Below are 17,220 nucleotides of genomic sequence, written 5' to 3'. Positions count from 1 at the left end.
GTTTAATTGTTCCTACTCCTTACGGGCTCTGGTACCTTGTGCTCTAGGTAAGCCAATCTCAGTTGTGAGTCTCTGTATTTGCCTGTATCTCCAGATTTTGGGGTGGTGGTTTGCTCAGCAACCTCAGTTTTCTGTTGGCATATGTAGGGTTTTTTTTTTTTGGCCCTGCTCGGGGTTCTGTATGTTTCTTTGATTGGTTATTTTTTATCATATATTAATTTTGGAAACTTCTCAATTACTATCTCTTTTGGTGACTCCAATGATACATAAATTAGGCCATTTGGTATTGTTCCATAAGTTTTGAATGATCTTGTGATTTTCACTCATCTTCTGCTTGTTTCATTTTGGATAATTTCTATTGACCCATCTTCCAGTTACAGCTTCTTTCCTCAGCTGTGTTCAGTCTTCTGATAGGCCTGTCTAAGAAATTCTTCATCTCTGATATTATTTTTTATTTCTAGCATTTCTACTTGGCTTTTTAAAGTAGTTTCTGTCACTCTACTTAAATTCTCTACTGGTTTGTATATGTTTTCCACCTTTTGCACTTGATCCTTTAACATTGTCCAGTAACATGTTCTTCATTTTAGTCTGAACCTCATCAGAATCGCCTTTACTGTCCATATTTCTACCGACGTTCTGTTCATGGTTACTGAGGTGTTCTCTAGGAAGATGGAAGCTCTCTCTCCAGCTCTCCTCTTTTCTTTCTGAGCTCTGACCAGAATTGCCTTTAAATGTCTGTTCACAGAAATCTAGGCTTTTTCGAGCATGCACTTCGAACCTCTTTCAGCCTCTACTCATTATCCAGTTCCAAAGCTGCTTCTGTGTTAAGTATTTGTTACAGCAGCACCCCCACTTATTCCTACCAATTTTTGTCTCAGTCACTTTGGGCTGCTATAACAAAATACCATAAACTGAGTAGCTTAAACAACAAACATTTATTTCTCACAGTTCTGGAGGCTAGAAGTCCAAGATCAGGGTGCCAGCATTGTCGGGTTCTCTTCCAGATTGGGTGAGGGTTCTTTTCCAGATTGCAGACTGCTACGATCCTGTTTTGTATCTTCACGTGGCAGAAAGAAAGCTGGCTAGCTCTCTGGCCTCTTCTTATAAGGGCACTAATCCCATTTATGAGGGCTCTACCTTCATGGCCTAATTACCTCCCAAAGATCCCACCTCCAAATACCACCACATTGGGATTAGAGTTTCAACATGTGAATTTTGGAGGGACACAAACATTCAGTCCTTTGCAGGAAGAAAGATGTGCAAGCTTCCCAGAGTCCTTTCTTAGTGGAGTCACACAGGATGCACTTAATTCCCCAGCAACAAGTTGTGACAGCTTGTGTGAAGTGTTGTCTACCAAGGATGCTCGCCTGAGGCTAGGAGTCCAGGGTCTTTCTCAGGGGTCAGTTATGGAGGCACACAGTGTCTGTGACTGATGCAGTCACTGAAATTCCAGACGTCCAGAAGGAAAGCAGGTGTTTCATAGTCTAAGCACAGTGGGCTGCTCATATCATTTAGGGAAAGTTTTACCAGGCAAGTTCACAGATGCCAGTCAAGGGCCAGCCTTGCAAGCAGGCCTTTCTAAGCATTGCAAGCTCAGGCCTGCTATGTTAACTCTTGTCAGCACACATATGTAATGTGCATATGTTCCAGACTGACATGATCTCAGTTATGGAAAGGTTCAGCTGTACCCTATGAATAAGTAGTTCTTAGGGTTATGCAAGCCAAGGTCTACTGATTAGAGGTACAGGAACTATATGTTTTGAAATAAGAACTCTCGTGTAATTACTGGCGTACTGCCAAAAGAGAGAGAGGAAGGTAGGAAGGAAAAAGGAAGAACAGACAGATGGACAGACAGATGGACCTGATTTCAGGTGCTTTGAGGGAATATGCCAAAGCAATTTATGTCATGAGTTAAACAAACAGTAGATTGTTTATCTTGGCGTCTAAATAGCAGAAGCATTCAGATGATGGAATCATTTTAAAATGATATTTTTAGTGAGTAGTTATTTTCACTAATTCCATTCTAATAATTGAAACAGTATTTGCTTAGAACATGGCTCCTGGTAACTGTGTCAGTCCCTGGGTTGCGAGTGACTAAGTGTTGTTGACGTAGGGTTCCAAGGATTGTAATGCCAACAGCATGGTGAGGACCCAGGAGGGATGACAGTTCTCTCTTGTTTCTATGATTCGTGGTAACAACTATTTTTTTAATGTTTAAACTTTCATTAATAACTTGATTATTTTTTGATTATTTTTACATTTTATTTTACTCTTATTAAAGTAGATTAATTTTTTATAGCTTTTTAAAAATCAGCTTTATTGAGGTATAATTTTGTACAAAAATTTTAATCTTGTGAATAAAGACAGTTTTATTTCTTCCTTCCCAATCTGAATACCTTTCTTTCTTTTTCTTGCCTGATCGCACTGGCCGGGACTGCCAGCAGCTCTCGAGGCAGCACTTGAGCCCTTCACTCCTCCTGCCTCACACACACACACATTACAGAGAAGGACCAATAAACCACTGATCAAAAGGAAGTTTCTTAATGGTAACTTTACTTTCTACGTGAATATTGGTTACCTTTATAATCAGAAAAAGCAACAACACTGTTCCTTTAAAAAAATGACTAAACTAACAACAATTCTTAAAAGGTATAAAACATGCTAAATAATTACTAATAGTCCAAGAAGCTTATACTGGGAATCACTGGAAATATAGATTTCACAGGAAGGAGCTCTTAGCCTTCAGGTGAATTCAGGTAGGGGAAGATTACTCTGTGTCGGGCATTTGGAGTTTCTTTCGTCCCTTTCTTTCCTGTCCAGTACAGGTCTCAGAGAGTGAGGCATGATAGAACTTTCAAAAGAATTGGAAGTAGCCTTAGCTCCAGAGGTCAGAATTTCCAGGGCAAGGTGCTGAGAATGTCATTTCAAATTCTATATTTTGGCATCTTGCATCCAACATAAAGTCCAGTATGAAGAAATGGTCTTTGCTAGCATCTGCTTTAGTTTTGAGAGAGTTTGAGATAGACTGAAAATAGTACCCCAACTGAGTGTTTGAGAATACGTACAGCATTAATTGGCTCTTCTTTATGTCATTCTAACTCCTGAAGAAAAATGTCCTGCTTTTACAGCCTGGGTAAACCACATTCTTGTGTTTTCTTCCTCTTCTGATCAGATGGGACTACGTAGTGCCATATTAGAGCTTTTTTCTCTGTCCTCAGCGCTGTATCGCAAAACAAGTAATAATTTTTTTAGGTCTCCCGCTTCTCAGAGTTCATTCCCTGATTTTCTATACTACAGCACCTTCCCCAGGAGATGGAGGGAAGCCTTTAATTTAGAGATCTGACCTCCAGGACTTCCTGGAGTTCTTGACATGGTTATGCAGATAACCTGCTGATGCATACACTCTTTTCATGGAATTAACTAATTAGTTAATCCATCAAACATTCCTTTTGTGTCTAGAGTGTGCTAGTCACTAAAGATGCAAAAATGAAAAAGTTACAGTTCCTGCCCTCGAGATGCTTATGGTCCAACTATGGGGAGATGAATCCAGAGATCGTTATAAAAAACAGAAATTATAGGAGAACTGGCGGGGCTTACTTAGCCAGGCACGGGGGGACGTGAGTAATAAGGTAGAAGCTTTCACTATATTTCCTGAAAAGTTTTCTTTTGCTTTATAGTAAATGAAGATTCAGTTTTTATTATATAATTTACTTTTGTAGACTTTATAGACTGTCTAGGCTGCAGTAGACATTTTTTGATGATGCATTGTATAATCTTACACTATTGCTGATTTACTATAGTAGCTACAACTCAAAAATTGAATTAAATGTTAATCAGCTTAATATTGATATTCTTTTGTATATTTGTTCTAAGATACACTAGATAAAATGTAAGAGAAGAGAAATTCATCCAGTTCGATTTTGTGTTTCTATAGGGTTATTTCAAACTTACTGTACTAACAAGCACCAGAAATGGGCATGTGTTTCTGATCAGAGCTGTTTGCTCTGGAAGCACTGCTAACTTATGGAATATTTGAAACTGATGACTGTTGGTATGGATTAATATGGATTTCAGTCTGCTCACCTGTGTGCTAGAGAGATCTTACTGATTTGTGTGTGTGTGTGTGCGTGTGCGTGTGCGTGTGCGTGTATTTGTATAAAGAGGATAGGTTGTTTGGGTGCAAGGCCATTCACGTGTTTACTTGGTGGAATGCAGAGATAGCATCTTTAAACCCTGGTAATTTAAATAAGTAAGAGTATCTTCAGTTATCAAGGAGTATTTAAGAATTGTCTGACAAAATTTCTAAAGGAAATTCATTTAAATTGTCTTTAAGATTGTATTAGTTTAAATATCTTCAATCATGTATTTGGGAGGCAGAAGCTTGTGCGTCACTCTTAATGGTTCTTAGTTAACAGTGAGGTCTTCAACTTCTCGGGTCTACTTCTATCACTTAAGTCAAGTATCTCCGTACCAGTCACAAGGCCATTGCTGTCCTTCTCTTAAAAAAGGATATTTTTTTCCCCTTCATCAAAGTAGAATTTTCAAAAAATTAAAAATGTGACATTAAAATTTGACATGAAACCATGTTAAAGATTTTATTCAATTTATTAATTAATGAAGGAACCAGGAAGGTGGCAGAGGTATTTCAGAGAATATTTTGAGGATCTAGGTTTTTGTAGGCATTTTAAACCAGTGTTAGGTTAAGAATGCCAGGTTAGATTGAAAAAGCCTGGTTAATGTCCGACAGGGCAATAAATTAGAATCTTGGGTGTTATCTTTTCTATCAGTCAGAAATTATTTGTATCTCCATTGGACAAAAATCTGTAGGCTAACATGTAATTTACTAAGTCTAGGACTTTTAGTCAACAGTAAACAACGATTTGAACAGGTACAATTTCTCTACATAATTAAATAATCCTTAGGAGGGCCTGTTAAACATCATCATCATATAACATTGAAAGGGCGTGCTACCTACCTTTCTGCCTTACTTCCATGTTTTAAATATTCTTTCTTAGCATCCTACATCTCAAAGTTTTAAAATATATAAAACGTTAACTTTTAGATTCAGATTATAGTAGTCCCGTTTCATTTGCAAGTAAATAATGGAAAGATCACCAGACAAAAACTACTCTAGGTTTTCACCAGTGACAGTAATGTGACATGACCTTACAGGCCTATTATGGCAAAGATTAGAAAAGAAAAAACATACTTATCCTGTGAGGACTTTTTATAGTCTGAATATGAACTCCTTGAAGACAGGCTCTGTAGTTAATTCTTATCCATTTGATATTGAATCCTCAGTACCAACATCAGCATAAGTGTGGCATTAAAAGAATTAAGTCACTGGGTGACAGTGACTGAATAAATGAGTCATAGTATGTCAAAGCTGTGAAGACTCCAGTTGTCTAATGGAAGTGCCTTTGCATTGTGTGTTTGACCAGGTGAACAGCAATTATGTGCTGGCCACAGGATGCTAATTAGACTTTCTTTCTGCCTGATTCTCAGGACACAAGGCTCCAGTACCTGCAGAAGCCTTTTACCCATCTCCTCCGGGCATGGGGACAACATGTCTTCCCCCAGGAAGGCTGCAGCAGATTCTAGTAAGTTCTCACGCATCGCACACTTTGGGGGATGTGGGGACAGGAGGAGCCAGAGCAGTGCTTCTCAGACTGTAAATATGCGTGGGAACCGCCTGTGGATTGGGAGCCTGCAGGTTCTGATTCACTGGGTCTGCGATGGGGCCCAAGATTCTGCGTTTCTAACAAACCATCACACTTAGAGAAGCAAGGATTAGACTCTTGTGTTTTATTTTACTCTTTTCAAATAACATTTTTTCTGATTATATATAAATGTAATATATATTTGTTGAGGAGAGTTTGGAAAGCACAAAAACACAAAGAAGATGGCTTTTGGTACTTAACACTAGTACAGTGTTTTCATTAGATGCCACCTGTCTCCCAACTGACTCATATTGTCATTATCTTGCCTCAAGCATTAATAGCTTGCCATCATTTTTCAACATTTCTTTTATACCTTTCCTCATTCCTTCTGTGTTCAGCTCAGATCCTGGTCCCTGTTCTACCCTGCCGCCCTTGTAATCAGTGTCGCTTCCTCCTCTAGAGGTTTAAGCCAGAGCTTAAAGTCCCTGCCAGCTCCTTCTCTGGCCTGCACTCCAGACTCCAGAAGCCCTGGTCCTGTGTACACTCTGAAAGACCTGCATGTATGTTGTTTCCAGTCTTTTTTCCTTCTATTAGAAGCATTACTCTTGACAAGATGTTGATATTTATAGATCTTATTCTTTGGTTGAATTCTTTCTTTAGGATAAATTCTCAGCATTGGGGTCCCAGAGCTAATGAGTTTGAATTTTGTATTAATTTTACTATCTATTACCATTTTGTTTTCTAGAAGAGGCTAAGCATGCTACCAGCAGTATACCAGTTATACTGTAACCTCACCAGCATTTGGTATTATCATAGCATGAAGAAATGTTGCTAATTTAGTTGTTATGGAATGGTGCCTTGAGCTTCCTCTAATTTACATTTCTCTGATTACTATCCAGGATTATTTATTTCCTTTTGTGTAACTTGATTTTTTTAAAAATCTGCTTGTTACTTTTTCCTTTTTGAACTAACTGTGAGCTAACAGTTCTGTCAATTAGTTATTGTCTCACTTTCTACTCAAGAATCTGATGAAGTTATAAATTGTACTGGAGTCTTTTAAAATATAATTTTGACTCAGCTTCGAAAGAATAAATAAGAATAAATAAATAAATAAAATAAGAAATTATTTTATGTCCTAAACACTCCTTGCCTTTATTTTAGCTTCTGTGAAAAGGATAGAAACAGCACACAAAAAGATAGTTGAGGCACCCATTTACTTAAGACATTTGCAAATTAACATGCAAGTGGCCAAAATGGGTGGGTTTCCTTTTGTGAAAGTAGCAATTCTCATATTTTTATTGGAAGAACTTTTTAGATTCTAAATATATTTTTCTATATTCAAAAAGTACTACATTGTGTTATGGTAATTTATAGTTTTGATCTTTATTGCCACCTCTTTCAAGGAAAGAGAATGCTTTGCAAAATTGAAAAGTTAAATATATAGATGAATTTAAAGTCCAAAATAGAGAGAGAAAGAGAGAAACAGAGAGAGCAAGCACCAGATTACTTTAAATGAATTAAAATTTTTAGCCACAGACATAGTTCCAGAATCACTTATTAAAAGCGTTTATAGTTTTCATGGAATCCCAGCTGGAATTTGTATTCTCTCTTCTGGGCTCCCATAAGGCTTTATTTATATCTTTATTAGAGTGCTCATTGTCTCGTATTACAGTTATTTTTATGTTTCTTGCAGACTCCTTGAGGATAAAAGTTGCGTCTTGTTCCTCTTTGCTTAAGCAAGCTCAGTACTTTGTATGTTGCAGACGTTTAGTAAATGTTGAGTTGAACGTTTTCTCAGACCTGTTCTTAGTGGTGGAAGAAAGAGACAGAAGAGGTACTACTGATCTGTAGTTTTTACAATATGTTGTCCTTTAGGAAAAGACAGATTAGCAATTTTGAATTATGGCAAATTTCTGTTACCAAAGAGATGGTTTGTGGGCCCTTAGGAAACAATGAAGTGATCTTTAAGAACTGACTGAGTTTGACTAAGACAAGACAGGTTAAACCAGCCTCTACCTAGAGCTGTCTAGAGCAGCCCCAGATCAAGAGGAAGCTCTTCTCATCCTCTTCTTCCTGGCCACCCTAAGGTTAGGATGACCCAAACCACCAAACCTCAGGGAATTCTTTGCTTGGAGCACTTGGTGGCCCCAAAGCCTCCCTTGGAACCCTATTGCAAGGCCAGACAAATAAGCACTTGAGCCTAGCAATGGTTGCTGGAATCAGAAATCATCCTTTTATGATTCTGAAAATGGCGGAATACACAGGGGATTCATTTACTAGTTTAACTAGTTTACCAGTCACTTAGATATCCCATTGGCGATATCTATGTGTGTGAAGATCCTCAGCCTTCTTCATGTTTAAGGCTCCTTTAAAACTGAACCGTGATGACTTGAAATTTCTGGTGACCTTATTGCATCAGGTCCAGTATTCTGAATTTACAGAGCCATTAGGACCTAAGCTAGCTAGCCCAGGGTTTATGCTGCTTTCTGTCAATGCCTGAGTGTCCTGGAAGAGAACACAATTCTCATTATAGTAAATGTCCATGACAAAACAGACCACTAGGTTCTTTGTGTTGGTTCATCTTTGGTTCCCCAGTCAACCCCGCTTTTTCTTGAGAGATATTTCTTTCTGACCTTCCCACTCATGTGTTAGAGAGAGGGCCACATTTGTATCTTGTACTTTTTAAGGCCCTCTTAGTTCATGTTTGCCTATCAATAAGCCAGATATGGAGTATTTAAAGGAGTCACTGGGAAGTACTTTTGGTACTGTGCCTTGTATGGGTAAAGTGACAGGGTACATAGCTCCCAAATGCTGTGTTAATGTACAACAAGTACACAATCAGTCCATGCATCTTTCATGGTAATTATGTCCTTCATTCCTAGTTCTATACTCTATCTAGAGCCATCCTGACTCTGGCACTTGGTCACGGAGTCTCAATCCACAAGAATGATTTATTGGATACCACACCAGGGGCTGCTCCTAGGCCTCAACTGGTACAGCATTGCTTACTCACTCAATTCCAATAAAATATCTATCACCTGACCTTTCAGTATGCTTGAAGACTGCATTCTGGGTGCTTCCTGCATCACTCAAGTTATGAAGGTTGCTACCTGTTTACTACCAGTACTTCATCCATTCACATTTTCCTTATCTTTCACTGTTTCTTACTGTCCCCTTATGACCGTACTCAGCCCGTGGGGCGTTGCCATGCAGCCTGGACTTTCAGGATATGCTCCACGAACAGCCTTCACCAAGGCCTGCTCCAGTGCTTCAGCCAAGGAGAAAGGCTGGACACCAGAGGAGTTCATAGGAACTTGAGGCTCAAAGAGACTTTGTTGGGGAAGGATCTCAGATTGGGCAAAAAAGGAACATCCTTGCCTTATCCCAAGGGTATGGAATCTGTGAATGAGTAGGATGGGAGAAGGGGGTGTTCTATCCAGACTGGTACTTTTAAACTTTCTTATCTGCCCCTAAGCCACACATGTGCACACATAAAAATGAGTCTCTGATGTCTTTTCATTTTTCATGGATCCCATTAATTTATGGCTTCGTACGCCTTGTGTGACTTAGTCCTGCTCTTCTAGCTTTCCACTTCATATTTCATTCCTTGAACTGATGCTTAGCACCCCTTCTCCAGCTTTGACCTGTTACTTTCCTTCTTTGATTCTGATTTTGACTCTTCTTCTGGCCAAGTGATTGTCATGATTTTGAGAAAATGCCTTGTTCATTCTAGTCTACTAATCTAGAATCCATGATGGAAGGGCACCACTCCACCCCCTCCACATAACAGAAAAGCTTTCCATGTTGTCCAGCACCTTGCATTTGTCCAAACCTAGGAAAAGTACTCTAACTGCTAGAGAAACATGTAATATGATGGATTACACAATGACAATTGATAACAAAATTCATTGTTTCATAGACATTTATCTAGTGCATGTTCTGATCTGGGCACTGTATTCTGGGTTGGAAATAAGGAAGTAGATAAAGCATGGCCTCTCCAAGGAGATTACAATATACTGTGGAAGTTTGTATGTAGGTAAATTGTAATATAAACGGTAATCCTGTAATAGTTGAGTGGGGAAAGTGCTATAGTAAAGGGACCTCAGCAGATCTGGAAAGGTGAAAAATAGTAGGAATAAAGTTTTTTGTTTGTATGTTAAAAATCCAGCTCTAGAAGGATGTGACCACATAAACTGTGCTTAAAATATATTCAGGCAGACAAGGACCTAAGAGATCCTTGCACTAAAGCATGGCAGATTGAGCACATGTGTTAGTGCATGCTCCCTTTAGAAATCCTACTGAAGAGATAATGAAAAGATGTAAACCCACAAGAACATCTTAACAGGAGAGGGAACAATAGCAGATGAAAAAGGCTAACCATTTGGAAAATGTAAAGCAGATGGACAATGACTTTTGCAGAGCAGAGGAGAAGAAACCCAACTGCCAGGGGGAGGGGAAGTAGCCAATAAGAAACTACATGATTTTCACGTTAGACCTATGAAGTGTTCAGGAATTGCAGGTACTGAGTGAAAGTGAAGCTAAAAACAGGATGATTGGTTTAAAGTCTGTATTAGAATTTTTTAGACACCTAGATCCCTTTTCTCAGCTTGTGCAGCAAGATAACTGTTCTTCCCTTCTGACAGAAGACAGGAGGCTTGCTCCATAGGGAGGTGGAGGTGGAGGAGTTCTTTTGGATTGGAGGTTGGCTGAGCTAGGAGTGGGAGTGGGATATTAGACTGAAAAAGGGGGGAAGTAGTTGTGAGTCTGCACTTAACACAGTGATAAGACTCCCCCTCACTCCTTCCCCTCAACTGTCCTGTTTCCTCCCCTCAGCTCTCAGAATGCTAGCAGCCAGATTTATACTCTCCAGGCAGAAAATGAGAGGATTTCTCCCTGGGGAAATTGGCTTGCCCAAGAGAAAAGATCTACAGACTTGGGGAAGTCCACAATTAAAGGACAATGTGTGTGTGTCTCTCTCAATTATCATATACAGTCTACGCCACATAACGACATTTTGGTCAATGCCGGACCACACATACGATGGTGGTCCAATAAGATGAGTACCATATAGCCTAGGTGTGTAGTAGGCTGTACCATCTAGGTTTGTGCGAGGGCACTCTATGACATTCGCATAACAACAAGATCGCCTAATGACGCAATTCTCAGAACGCATCCCTGTCGTTAAGCAACGCATGACTAGTAGTAAGGACTACTACTAGTCAAGGAGCTACACACACACACACACACACACACACACACACAGCTCCCAATCACCTTCTCAGTATCTCAGTGTTATGCATGAATGTATGGCCAAAGGTCACTGAGTATTTAAGGAAAGCCTTTGAGTGAACCAAATAAACAAATGGGGGGCGGGGTGGAAATGAATTCAGAGGCAATGCAGGTAGAAAACAAGTAGATGCTGTAGTTAATATTCTCAGAGAACTAAGAGATGATATTGCATTGAGGAACATGCACAAGGTGTTCAAAACAAGGACCATCCAATAAACAAACAAGAGCTCTCAGAAATTTAGCACGTGTTAGCAGAAATAGAAAATTCAGAGTTTGAAGATAAAGTTGGAGATACCTTTCAGAAAATAGAACAAAAAGATAAAGAGATAGAAAAAAGATAAGATTAGAGGATGAATCCAAGACAGGCTACATTTAACTAATAGGAATTGAGAAGGAAAAAAAAAGAGATTGAGGAGCTAATTATTATTATTTTTTTCAATTATTTTATTGAAGTCATATTGGTTTATAACATTGTGTAATTTCAAGTGTACATTATTATTGTCTATAAAGACTGCATCGTGCTCACCACCAAGAGTCTAATATTTATTCATCACCATACATATGTGTCCCTTTATCTCTTTTGCCTACCCCTCAACCGCCTTCTCCTCTGGTAACCACTAATCTGTTCTCTTTTTCCGTATGTTTATCTTCCACATATGAGTGAGATTATATGGTGTTTGTCTTTCTCTGTTTGGCTTATTTCCCTTAACATAATACCCTCAAGGTCCATCCATGTTGTTGCAAATGGGATGATTTTGTCTTTTTTTAATGGCTGAGTAGTATTCCCTTGTATATATATACCACATCTTTTTTATCCATTCCTCAGTTGATGGGCACTTGGGTTGCTTCCACTTCTTGGCCATTGTGAATAATGCTGCAGTGAACATAAGGGTGCATAAATCTCTTTGAATTGTGGATTTCATGTTCTTTGGATAAATACCCAGTAGTGGGATAGCTGGATTGTATGGTATTTCTATTTTTAATTTTTTGAGAAATCTCTATACTGTTTTCCATAGTGGCTGCACCAGTTTGCATCCCACAAGCAGTGTATAAGTGTTCCCTTTTCTCTACATCCTCTCTAACATTTGTTATTTTTTGTCTTGGTAATTATAGCCATTCTGACAGGTGTAAGGTAAATCTCATTGTAGTTTTGATTTGCATTTCTGTAATAATTAGTGATGTTGAACATCTTTTCATATGTTGGCCATCTGTATATCTTCTTTGGAAAAATGTCTGTTCCTATCCTCTGCCCATTTTTTGATTGGGTTTTTTTGTTGTTGAGTTCTATGAGTTCTTCATACATTTTGGAAATTAATCCTTTGTTGGTTATGTGATTTGCAAATATTTTCTCCCAGTTGGTGGGTTGTCTTTTCGTTTTGTTGATGGTTTCCTTTGCCTTGCAGAAGCTTTCTAGTCTGATGTAGTCTCATTTCTTTATTTTTTTCTTCTGTTTCCCTAGCCTGAGTAGACTTGGTATTCGAAAAGATGCTGCTAAGACTGATGTCAAAGAGTATACTATGTATATTTTCTTGAAGGAGTTTTATGGTTTCAGATCTTACATTCAAGTCTTTAATCCATTTTGAGTTAATTTTTGTGTATGGTGTAAGATAATGGTCTACTTTCATTCTTTTGCATGTGGCTGTCCAGTTTTCCCAGCACCATTTATTGAAGAGACTTTCTTTTCTCCATTGTATGTTCTTGGCTCTTTGGCAAAGAATAGCTATTCAAAGATGTCTGATTTTATTTCTGGGCTTTCAGTTCTGTTCCATTGATGTGTGTGTGTCTGTTTTTGTACCAGTACCGTGCTGTTTTGGTTACTATAGTTTTGTGGTATATTTTGAAGTCAGGGATTATGATGCCTCCAGCTTTGTTCTTTTTTGAGGAGCTAATTATTGAAAAGACATTTCCAGACTGAAGGACACGAGTTTCTAGGTTGAGAGTAAGTTCAAGTACCCTGCAAAATGAAAGGAAGAAGAGACACCACACCAAGGCACATTACTGTGAAATTTCCCAACAAGGGAAACGATCCTAAAAGCTTCCAGTGAGGGAGAATAAAACAGGTCACATGTAAAGGAGTGTTTTCTAGAATCAGAATAGCATCAGATTATCAGCTTATCAAATTATCTAACCGGAGGCTAGAATAAAGCATTTCTCCGGCATGAAGTGAGCGTCATCACATTTATTTTCACTGTAGGACAAGTAAGGATTCTAAGGGAGTGGAATAGGAACTAGGGATGTTTACCCTGGAGAAGAGAATGTAGCAGTAGATAGTACACCAGTGTGCAAATGCGCCAGGAGCCCTTGTGAAAGGACCCACCCTGTGGTGCTCTGGAGGCAGAAGCGGGATCAAGGATTACAGAACGAGGCCGTGGCTTACCTTGTTAACAGCTGTGCTGTGCAAGGATGAAGTCATTATTGTCTAATACAAACCTATATAACTTTGAATAGAATTATATAAGGGAATCTCTTGAGGGATTATTGCTAGACTATTTAATGCAAAATCTAACTAGACAATAAGATGCCATTATGATAATAAATACCATTTTATTGTGTAAATTTATAGAGAGGAAGCTGTCTGGCATAAGGAAAAAAAATGGGTAAGTCTAGCAACTTTTTGTTTTATAGAAAAATTAATTCTTAACAGAGCCTTGCATTCCTTTAGAGAAGTTAGGTTATTTAAAAAGTACAAAGTCTAGTAAACTTGAGGGTTCTTCGTTTACTCAGATCAAATTTTGCAAGCTTAAAATTTGGCAAAATTCTCAAAAGCATTGTAGACAAGTAGACACAATCCTTTTTTTTCTAAAGGTTAAAATCATATATGCTTGAAAAATCACTCTGCATTTAAGTGTCAGTTCATTTAGCTACATTATATTAGAGGAAAACCCATACAAATATAGAAAGAACCTGTCTCAAATAATTTATTCAAGTCATTAAATAATCAGGGAATAGTGAGAGAATAAAGCTGGTTGAAAGAACATTTTAAGGAACTGAGTATGTATCACCCATTAGGAAAGGCATTTTGAAATAAGTTTGCTCAATTAGAAATAAAACTGGTTAACGTTCTACAGGGCATTGAAATGGTGACCTTTTCTGTCAGACAGCCTAACAGAATGATATTATTAAGTTAACCACTTTACTTCTAATATAACTTACAAATGTATGACCCACAACTTTATTCTTTAATTATTATTTATAACTAATTGTGTTGTACTTCACAAACTGTTTTGACTCAGTACAGCTTGATCAAGTTTGAAAGCCTTTGAAAGGGCATTGGGATAGAAATTAGGGGAATTTAGGATAGTATCTGAAAATCTAGGACAGGAGTCAGTGGTGAATACAGCAGAGATGAATTGCTTGGAATGAAAGAATTATTGGGAGGCTGCTTAGAATTCCATTTTATGGATGTGCCCTAATTAATTAATTAACTTTAATTTTTGTTATTGAGATAACATTGGTTTATAACATTATGTAAATTTCAGATGTACTTCATTATATTTTGACTTCTGTGTAGACTGTGTAGTGTTCACCTAGTTTCCATCTGTCACTGTACAGATGTGCCCCTTTACCCCTTCACCCTCCCTGCGCCCCCTTTCCCTCTGGTAACCACCAATATGTTCTCCATATCCATGTGTTTGTTTATCTTCCACATATGAGTGAAATCATATGGTAATTGTCTTTCTCTGTCTGACTTATTTCACTTAACATAACCCTCAAGGTCCAACCATGTTACTGTAAATGACAAGATTTCATCTTTTTTTAACAGCTGAGTAGTAGTCCAGTGTGTGTGTGTGTGTGTGTATACCACGTCTTCATTATCCATTCATCTGTTGATGGGCACTTAGGTTGCTTCCAAGTCTTGGGTATTGTGACTAATGCTGCAATGAACATAGGGGTGCATATGTCTTTTCGAATTAGTGTTTTTGTGTTCTTTGGATAAATACCCAGAAATGGAATAGCTAGATCATATGGTATTTCTATTTTTAATTTTTTGAGGAATCTCCATACTGTTTTCCACAGTGGCTGCACCAGTTTGCATTCCCACCAGCAGTGTATGAGGGTTCCCTTTTCTCCACAACCTCTCCAACATTTGTTATCTCTTGTCTTGGTGATTACAGCCATTCTAACGGGTGTAAGGTGATATCTTAGTGTAGTTTTGATGTGCATACCCCTGATGATTAGTGATGTTGAACATCTTTTCATGTGCCTGTTGGCCATCTGTATATCTTCTTTGGAAAAATGTCTGTTCATATCCTCTGCCCATTTTTTTTTTTGTTGATGTTTTAATGGTTTCTAACATTGTGAAATTTTGGGTTGTACATTTTTGTTTGTCCATCACCATATATATGACTCCCTTCACCCCTTGTGCCCACCCCCCACCCCCCACCCCCCACCCCCACTGCCCCTGGTAACCACAGTCCAGTTTTCTCTGTCCATGTGTTGGTTTATATTCCACATATGAGTGAGATCATACAGTGTTTGTCTTTCTCTTTCTGGCTTATTTCACTTGACATAATACACTCCAGGCCCATCCATATTGTTGCAAATGGGACGATTTTGTCTTTTTTTATGGTTGAGTAGTATTCCATTGTATATATATACCACATTTTCTAAATCCAGTCGTCAGTTGAGGGACACTTAGGTTGCTTCCACTTCTTGGCTATGGTGAATAATGCTGCAATGAACATAGGGGTGCATAAGCCTCTTTGGATTGTTGATTTCAGGTGCGTTGGATAGATTCCCAGTAGTGGGATGGCTGGATCATAGGGCATCTCTATTTTTATATTCTTTGAGGAATCTCCATACCGTTTTCCATAGAGGCTGCACCAATTTGCATTCCCACCAGCTGTGTATGAGGGTTCCTGTTTCTCCACATCCTCTCCAACATTTGTTGTTTTTTGTCTTGGTGATTATAGCCATTCTAACGGGCGTGAGGTGGTATCTTAATGTTCTTTTGATTTGCATTTCCCTGATGATTAGTGATGTTGAGCATCTTTTCATGTGCCTATTGGCCATCTGTATATCTTCCTTGGAGAAGTGTCTGTTCATTTCCTCTGCCCATTTTTTGATCGGGTTGTTTGTTTTTTTTGTTGTTCAATTGTGTGAGTTCTTTATATATTATGGAGATCAACCCCTTGTCAGATATATGTTTTGCAAATATTCTCTCCCAGCTGGTTGGTTGTCTGTTCATTTTGATTCTGGTTTAATTTGTCTTATAAAAGCTCTTTAATCTGATAAAGTCGCACTTGTTTATTTTTTCTTTAGTTTCCCTAGTCTGGGTAGGCATGTCATCCGAAAAGATTCCTTTAAAACCAGTGTCAAATAGTGTATTGCCTATATTTTCTTCTATGAGTTTTGTAGTTTCAGGTCTCACCTTCAGGTCTTTGATCCATTTTGAGTTAATTTTTGTGAATGGCGATAGCACATGGTCCACTTTCATTCTTTTGCATGTGGCTGTCCAGTTTTCCCGACACCATTTATTGAAGAGACTTTCCTTTCTCCATTGCATGTTCTTAGCACCTTTGTCGAAAATTAGCTGTCCGTATATGTGTGGTTCTCTGCCCATTTTTTGATTGGGTTGTTTGTATTTTTGTTGTTCAGTTGTGTGTGTTCTTTATATAGCATGGAGATTAACCCTTTGTTGGATGTATGATTTGCAAATATTTTCTCCCAGTTGGTGGGTTGTCTTTTCTGGCTGGCCCTCATGGTTTTGATTTGCATTTCCCTAATAAGTAGTGATGTTGAACATATTTTTATGTGCCTGTTGGTCATCTGTATGTCTTCTTTGGAAAAATGTCTATTCAGATCCTCTACTCATTTTTAAGCAGTTTTTTTTTATTGTTGTTGAGTTGTATGAGTTCTTTATATATTTTGGATATTAACCCCTTATTGGATATATGATTTGCAAATATATTCTCCCACTTGGTAGGTTGTCTTTTCATTTTGTTGATGGTTTCCTTGCTGTGCAGAAGCATTTTAGTTTGATGTGGTATCATATGTTTATTTTTGCTTTTGTTTCCCTTGCCTGAGTAGACATATCCAAAAAGATATTGCCAAGACCGATGTCAAAGAGTGTACTGCCTGTGTTTTCTTCTAAGAGTTATTTGGGTTTCAGGTCTTACATTTAAGTCTTCAGTCCATTTTAAGTTAATTTTTGTGTATGGTGTAAGAAGATACTGGTCTGCTTACACTCTTTTGCGTGTGGCTGTCTAGTTTTCCCAACACCACTTACCAAAGAGACTTTCCTTTCTCCATTGTATATTCTTGGCTGCTT

The 17,220-nt window shown here is 38.3% G+C and overlaps 1 protein-coding gene across 3 annotated transcripts in view; it reads left to right on the top strand.

The window, feature by feature from the left end:
* The window catches only part of PTPN20 (protein tyrosine phosphatase non-receptor type 20), a 112,434-nt gene that overhangs the window by 14,022 nt on the left and 81,192 nt on the right, over window positions 1–17,220 (top strand). For all 3 annotated transcript variants that reach the window (XR_009220402.1, XR_009220401.1, XM_058542841.1), the window contains exon 2: window positions 5,506–5,600. Coding sequence is in view for 1 of the 3 variants with exons in the window: in XM_058542841.1 (XP_058398824.1) it covers window positions 5,567–5,600 (34 nt within the window). In the remaining 2 variants the exon portion in view is untranslated. The remainder of the gene's footprint in view (window positions 1–5,505; window positions 5,601–17,220) is intronic.

This window comes from Diceros bicornis, chromosome 6, assembly GCF_020826845.1.
Source record: "Diceros bicornis minor isolate mBicDic1 chromosome 6, mDicBic1.mat.cur, whole genome shotgun sequence".
Lineage (NCBI taxonomy): Eukaryota > Metazoa > Chordata > Mammalia > Perissodactyla > Rhinocerotidae > Diceros > Diceros bicornis.
The sequence above is the reverse complement of the archived record's forward strand: the minus strand, read 5'-3'. Positions and strand labels throughout refer to the sequence as shown.